At 48.8% G+C, this 7,673-nt stretch overlaps 1 protein-coding gene across 1 annotated transcript in view; it reads left to right on the top strand.

The window, feature by feature from the left end:
- The window catches only part of SF3B3 (splicing factor 3b subunit 3), a 49,180-nt gene extending 42,494 nt beyond the window's left edge, over positions 1–6,686 (top strand). The window contains exon 26 of the mRNA XM_060787967.2: positions 6,076–6,686. Within this exon, the coding sequence (XP_060643950.1) occupies positions 6,076–6,216 (141 nt within the window). The 3' untranslated portion in view covers positions 6,217–6,686. The remainder of the gene's footprint in view (positions 1–6,075) is intronic.
- The last annotated feature ends 987 nt before the right edge of the window (positions 6,687–7,673 follow it).

Below are 7,673 nucleotides of genomic sequence, written 5' to 3' on the forward strand. Positions count from 1 at the left end.
ACAGTGTTTCTGATCAATCTGACAGCTATTTGGACAGTGCCCAAATAATAGTAATAAGAATAATAATTAAAGACCTTGGCCTGCACTTAACCACAATTAGCGCTGGCAAAATTACCACCTGTCAGCTACAGAAGACCACCTTACTGGGGTCTGCACGCATAATTTGCCTATATACCACAAGGTCCTAAGGCACTTGGGGAGTGTGTGATGTGTGATCCAATACAACAGCCAGCGGAGTGCCTTCTGTGGAAAACTTTTGGCCATAACTGAGACAGAGCTACCTTCGAATGATGAATTCTATTACTTCACAGCTTTAGTGCTGGACTCAACCATTTTACATCATTTATGATGGTGTATTCAACACTTTTACAGCATTTGTGCTGATTTCGACAATTTTTCAAGTATATTTGGTGTTGGATTCAACAAGTTTACGGCACTTGTGTTGGCTTGGATAAGATGAAAATAAGTCAACAACCTTTCTAGCGCTTATAGTGCACCTAGCACATGCCTTAATATTTATTTTACTACACTCACCTTCTCCGGTTAAGACTCAGAACAGCAGCATACCCTACTGCTATGCGCTCTTACCCTGCCCTACTCTCTACAGTTAATCAGATCACCGGGCCCTGCACCAAGTTTTGTCCCGGCAATATCAAAGGATCTAATATTATGTACTGCATCAGCCTGCCTTCAATGGATTGAGTGGGAAACTAACTTGACTCCATCATGGTGGACACATCACAACCATACATGGTTCACAACCCTCATATGTCTACACGTGGTTACAAGAAAACTGCCATGATCAACTGACTGATCATTCCTGCGGGCATCTACACACGGCCTACTATGGGGCCCGCTGCTCTGCTCCGAAATTGCTTCTTACCTGATCACCTCCCCTTACAGGAACAAGGGTTTGCCCAGTGTTCCAACGAGGAATTCTAACTATGGCAAACCAACAAGAGTTGGCAAGACATTCAGATAACTCTATAGGGAAGTTCCTTGCAGCACCTTCTTCAATTCGCACACATGCTGCCTATAAACATGCTGACAGGCCTTTTAAAGCTGGGGTTCGTGCACAGAATACACCAGACAACTCACAAACTGGGATTCCCCACTTGTTCTTTTTACTATTCGGGACTAACATGATTGCCGAATAACCCCTTCTACGGAAGGCCATCTAATCTAACAGCAAGTAGATTCCATCCTACTGCACAAATCAGAACACCTTCCACAAGGAAACAGAGCTGTCCCCTGGAGGGAACTCGACAGAGTAAAGGAAGGCACAATGGTGCCCTTGCCACCCATAGACTGCCCGCCGTGGGGCATCTAACATTACGCCAGAATGCCCCTGGCGTAATATGTTTCTCTCTATGTAGTGTTGGAAGTTTCACCGCCTAAAGCTCCCCACCGGCATTTGGGTCCTAACTATTTTTAGTGCAGATATGCCTTTAAATTCAGAGGATAATTATGTGTGGGCTGATCCTGCTGGACGCCGGCCTCTCCTGGTGAAGGAGGAGGTTTGAAACCTTACTAGGGGATGGGACGTTAGAAGTCTTGCCCCTTCACCCCATTACAATGGTCGCTCTCCCAATACTTTGTGCTCCACAGGAAAAGGTTAACTTCTGTCCCATCTTACATTGCCACAGCAAGTTTAGGATGGTAATACCCTCCATCATTCTTCCTCTGTGGAAAAGAGGCGAGATGTTTGCCACGGTTGATCTATGGATGCTTACTTCACCCCCAATCAAGCCTAGATAGTGTATATTCTGGACAACTGTGATAGGGAACCTTACCTCTGTCTGAGATAGAGATATATATGTGTTTGTGTATGTATGTGTGTACACACACACACACATATATATATATGTATGTGTGTGTGTGTATGTGTATATATATATATATATATATACCCTTCTAGCTGTCAACCGCCCATTAACTTTCACTGGGAAAGTTGTTGCAGCTTGCTCTTGCTTCAAAGGAAAACTAGTTTATCCACTCAACAGAATCAGAGGTCGTAGGGGCCTCTTGGATTAGGAAGACTTCGGTGCCGACCAAACATATCGAATTCCTTCTGGATCATGTGACCCTTACAACCAGTGTCACTCCTCACAAGCCTGAAGCCCTATCCTTCCCCTACAAGCATGCTCCTTCGGAGAGCTGGTCCTTTGTGGAAGAACCTCCATGCTATCCTCCTTGTCCCACTCGCCACCCCCTATGTTGGTGGTCAAAGTGGGGGAATGGATGTGCGGGAGGGCTATTCTGCTTGCTGATCCCATGAAGGGCTCTAACAAGGAACTTCAGCCTTAAGAGGCCCCCTCCCTCTCCTGATGTTGGGGGCAGTCTACAACTCAATAATTTACCCAGTTGGTCACCATGCATTGTCCCCACAACTACCACCGCAAGCAACATACGATTGCTACGGACACCATTTCCTTTATATGGCATCCATCCTTCCTTTACACATCCCTGTCAATCCCCCTCTTGACAAACTTATCAAGATTCAGACAAACGATATGAGTTACATCCTGGTTGCTCCCTGGTGGCCTTGGCACACATGCTTTCTCCCTTTTTCGGAGCATTACGGGCGAGTCTGTCCGTCTTCGACTTGAGCCAAACATTCTGACGTCCAGTTACATTAGCCTGTAAAGGCCATCATCGCTCCTCTGTTTATAGACTGAATAGTTTGACTACATCCCACAAGTTAAGGGGCTGAGCCCCCAGCTGTCACCACTACGTTGACCCTTGGTTTCTTAGCCTTCTGGTTAGATGCTATCCTCTCCTTTTCCTCTTTAAAAGGTTACCCGGCAGCCATCTCATGGTACAGAGGGAAAGTTGACCATCACTCCTACGTTTCTGATTTGGGGTTCAGCCTATCCCAAAGGGCTACAGGAGTACATGGCTTCCCGTGACTCCTCCAGCACAGGGCGCTTGCCCAAGCTCCCATTCAAGCCACCCTCTAGTGGACATATCTCACCTGTCTTCAAGGTCAGGTGAGTGAGCTCTGTGCCCTCTGCATAAATGGCCTATATCTAACTGGTATAAATAAATAAATAAATAAAATAGGTTTTTCTTTGTACAAATAGAACCTTTTTACCCGGGGCTTCTCTGGGTTTGTTATGTCACGTTATATAATGCTGTGAGCCTTTCTCCAGATCCAGTCTTCTCCGCTGAACACTTCCTCATCTATTTGTTTATTTACTATACTTATATATCGCTTTTCTCAGCTTTATCAGCGACTTTGCCTGCTGGGTGCACAGAGAGTTTTGGTCTACTACGCTAATAGGACGTCTGGGCAGGAAAAGTTCCCCAGACCTTCCTTAACTACTTGAAGGTTGCCAGTGACCTTCCGTTCTCCTCACAGTGGTTGCCTTCATAGATTGCCCCCACTGTCGTTTTGGCCTATCGACTGTTTGGCCATAACTTGCCTTTGTGAGTCAGACCCCACTTCGCAGGGGCTTGGGCTACATGAGTCTCTTTGACGGACATATTGTTAGAGAACATTTGCAAGGCAGCTGCCTACTCTACACCTTTGGTGGACATTGGCCGTGCGGCTACCTGGCTATCTTTCTCCACCTTCGTCACACACTACAAGGTGGATGCTCTGTCCAGAAGAGATGCCGCCTTCTGAAGAGCGGTGCTGTTTTGTGTGTGGCATGACGCCCACCTTCCAAGGCTGATAGCTTGCTAGTCACCCATATGTGTGCATTTCACAGGACCACGCAGAGGAAAGATAGGTTGCTTACCTGTAACCGTGTTTCCTCTAGTGGTACCTGTGAAATCCACACATCCCCGCCCATCCTCCCCGCTGGACGTCATGCTCCGGTGTCCTGTGCTGCAATCATGCGGCTAAAGAACTGGAGCGGCCGCCCCTCCTACTGGCTATATGTACTATCGGGGGGGCATGGGCGGGGCGTCCGCCAAAAAGTATCCTTTTTAAAATTCTAGAGAGTTCCGAAACTGTCTGCGCAGGCGCAGTAAACCCATATGTGTGGATTTCACAGGTACCACTAGAGGAAACACGGTTACAGGTAAGCAACCTATCTTTTTTTCTCGAAGTAACACTCTACCCAAGCTATGCTCAGATTTTTGGCAAATTTGGACACACCAAGCTCAAAAGGTTGCCCATCACTGTCCTAGCCCATGATGACCTCGGCCTTTCTGCCCTGCAAGTGTCCAAACTGCAACCCAACCTCACCCTTACAATTCCCAGGATTCCAGATTGGTGAAAGCAGTGGTTCTCAGCCTGTGGGTCCCACATGTTTGGGCCTTCAACTCCCAGAAATCTTACCATCTGATAAACTGGATGGAACTGGACATTGCTTGACCATAAGGAGACGCCAATGGTGTTGTTTTTATTGCTGTTGTGGTTTATGTAATTGCAATGTTTTAATTGTTTTATGATACTATGTATACTGTTTTGTTGGAAACCGCCTTGAGTCGCCGATAGGCTGAGAAAGGCAGGATACAAATACAGCAAATAAATAAACAAACTGGCTGGGATTTCTGGGAGTTGTAGGCCAAAACACCTGGGGAAGGACCCACAGGTGGAGAACCACAGGGTGAAAGCGATGTCAAAGTGCTGCATTGGCTTGAGTCCAATGTGCTATTGAGTCTAACGGCCACCTTGAAACCAGAGTGGCTCTACAGTGTCACCTGTGCAGAGGCAGACTTGGGCCTTCCCTTCAGGGGTTTTGAACTTCAACTCCCACAATTCCTAACAGCCAGTAGTCATAGAGTCATAGAATCTGAGAGTTGGACGAGACCTGGTGGGCCACCCAGTCCAATGCCATTCTGCCAAGAAGCAGGAACATCACATTCAAAGAATTCCCAACAGATGGCCATCCAGCCTTTGTTTAAAAACCTCCAAAGAAGGAGCTTCCACCACACTCTGGGGCAGAGAGTTCCGCTGCTGAACAGCCCTTCTCACAATCAGGAAGTTCTTCCTCATGTTCAGGTGGAATCTCCTTTCCTGTAGTTTGAAGCCATGGTTCCATTGCGGCCTAGTCTCCAGGGAAGCAGAAAAGAAGCCTGTTCTCTCCTCCCTATGACTTCCCCTCACCTCTTGATCCCTGGCCCTCCTCATGTCTCAGCTTTCTCTTCTGAAGGCTAAACATACCCAGCTCTTTTAGCTGCTCCTCATAGGGCTTGTTCTCCAGACCCTTGATTATTTTAGTCGCCCTCCTCTGGACACATTCCAACTTAGAGTCAACATCTCCCTTCCATTGTGGTGCCCAGAATTGGACACAGTGTGATTCCAGGTAAAGTGGTTTCACTGATTTATTTATTTATTTATTTACAGCATTTATATTCCGCCCTTCTCCTCACCCCACAGGGGACTCAGGGCGGATTACAGTGTACACATATATGGCAAACATTCAATGCCAATTTTTGACATACAAACATATACAGACATACACAGAGGCCATTTAACTTTTTCTGGCCGCCAGGGGAGCTGTCGCTTTCATTGTCCATCTGCGACGCTGATGAAGCACTTCCGCATTCCCCGCATGCTTCCCGCTGGAATGCTTTGCTGGAGTCTTCTTTTATGGCCTCATAAATCAGTTAATTTAGCCTCTCCACACTTTAAGGTGGTACCTAATTTTCCTCCTTGACAGATGCAACTTTCTTTCGGGTTGCAAAGGTCGACAACAGGTTACACAATTGGTTGGAAACTCACTCCAACTTGGGCTGGCTTCGAACTCATGACTTTTTGGCCAGAGTGATCTTAATGCAGCTGACACTCAGCCAGCTGTGCCACAATCCCGGAGCATGGGGGGCATGACTTCCCTGGATTTAGACACTAGACTCCTTTTGATGCAGGCCAAAATCCCATTGGCTTTATTAGCTGCAGCATCACATTCCTGGCTCATGTTTAACTTGTCCACAAGGAGTCTGAGATCTTTAGGAATTGTGGGAGTTGAAGTCCAAAACACCTGGAGGGGGGGCCCAAGTTGGCCCATGCCTGCTGTAATCCCCTCCCCCATTCCCAAGAACAGCCCCTTTTCAGGCTGCAGTTCCACTCCGTATTGTTGTTTTCAAGCCCGGAAGCCCATCCTCTTTCCTTTCTCCTGCCAGAACGTGATTGACGGAGACCTGTGTGAGCAGTTCAACTCCATGGAGCCCAACAAGCAGAAGAACGTCTCGGAGGAGCTGGACCGGACCCCTCCCGAGGTCTCCAAGAAGCTGGAGGACATCCGCACCCGCTACGCCTTCTGAGCAGAGCTGCGGCCAGGACTGGCCCTCCTTACGTTTGGAGGAGCATCGGCCCCCATCCCTTTGCCCCAGAGTCCCCACACTCATCCTGGGCGTCCCTTTCGTGTCCAGTTCTGGCGCCTGGACCCTTTCAGGGATCCTTGGGGCTTGGAAAGGTGGCATCATCGTCATCCCCTTGGCAGCCCCCCTGCCGTGCAGAATGGAGGGTCCGTGCACATCCCCTGCGCTCCTCCTGAGACTGTGAAGAGGCCCAGAGGGCTGCTGTGAGTGAAGAAGGGGTGACGGGGGCCCAGAAGTGTTGGAAGGCCCCCATCCAGGGCCTGGGTTGTTTTTTTTACCTTTGTTGTAAATACTGTGTAGTCCCTCCTGAGTCTTGACCAGCTGTAGAGGCCGCCTGGTCCCAAGGCACGGCTGGGTTTTTCATGTCAGAGAAGGAAGAGGGCTTCCGCATTAAAGTTTGGCCAGCAACGCTGCTCAGATGACCCCCCATTCCTCAATTGTATCCCCGCAGGCAGGGATGGGGGGCTCCAGGGCAACTGGGGAGGATGTGTGTATGCAAAAGGGAGAGTTGTGTGGGATCAAGGAGGCTGGCCAGGGACCCCTCCCTTTCCCTTGGACCGCAACGCACCTACGGCCACCTCTCTCTTCCTTTTGGGTCTTGGTCTCTTCCGCTTGCCAGATGTCTTTCCATGTCCTTCCTGGCTCAGCTTTTCTTTCCTGAGTCCGTCCTCTCCCTCCCATCCTTCCTCCTTCCTTTGGCCCTCCAGGTGTTTTGGACTTCAGCTCCCAGAATTCCTGACCGTTGGTCCTACTGGGAGTTGGGAGTCCTAAACCCCCGGAGGACCAAAAGGTTGGGAGCCACTGCCCTCCCATCTCCCCACCCTCCCCTTTGCATCCCGCCCTCCTCTCTTTGCTCCTTCCCCATCGTGGTCTCTGTGAATTGCACATGTGGTATTTCCTGCACAGACAGTTCAGAATCTTCTAGAAAACGTATTAGATACTTTTAGGTGGTAGCCTTTTGTTGTGTCAGGAGTGACTTGAGAAACTGCAAGTTGCTTCTGGTGTGAGAGAATTGGCCGTCTGCAAGGACGTTGCACAGGGGACGCCCGGATGATTTCTGATGTTTTTTTATCCTTGTGGGAGGCTTCTCTCATGTCCCCTTTGCATGAGGAGCTGGAGCTGATAAGAGGGAGCTCATCTGCCTCTCCCCGGATTTGAACCTGTGACCTGTCGGTCTTCAGTCCTGCCAGCACAGGGATTTAACCCACTGCACCACTGGGGGCTCCTTGAGAGTGTGTGTGTGTGTGTATGTATGTATGTATTGAAAGTCAGCCCTCCACACACACACATATACACAGCCAGTGGGACGGGCTATTGTCTTAGTTCCTTTCATCCGCCACCATTGCAACATTTTCTTCACCTTTGACTAGCATTTCTGGACTGCGTGAATTTTTACTATT

Source organism: Anolis sagrei, chromosome 8, assembly GCF_037176765.1.
Source record: "Anolis sagrei isolate rAnoSag1 chromosome 8, rAnoSag1.mat, whole genome shotgun sequence".
NCBI lineage: Eukaryota > Metazoa > Chordata > Lepidosauria > Squamata > Dactyloidae > Anolis > Anolis sagrei.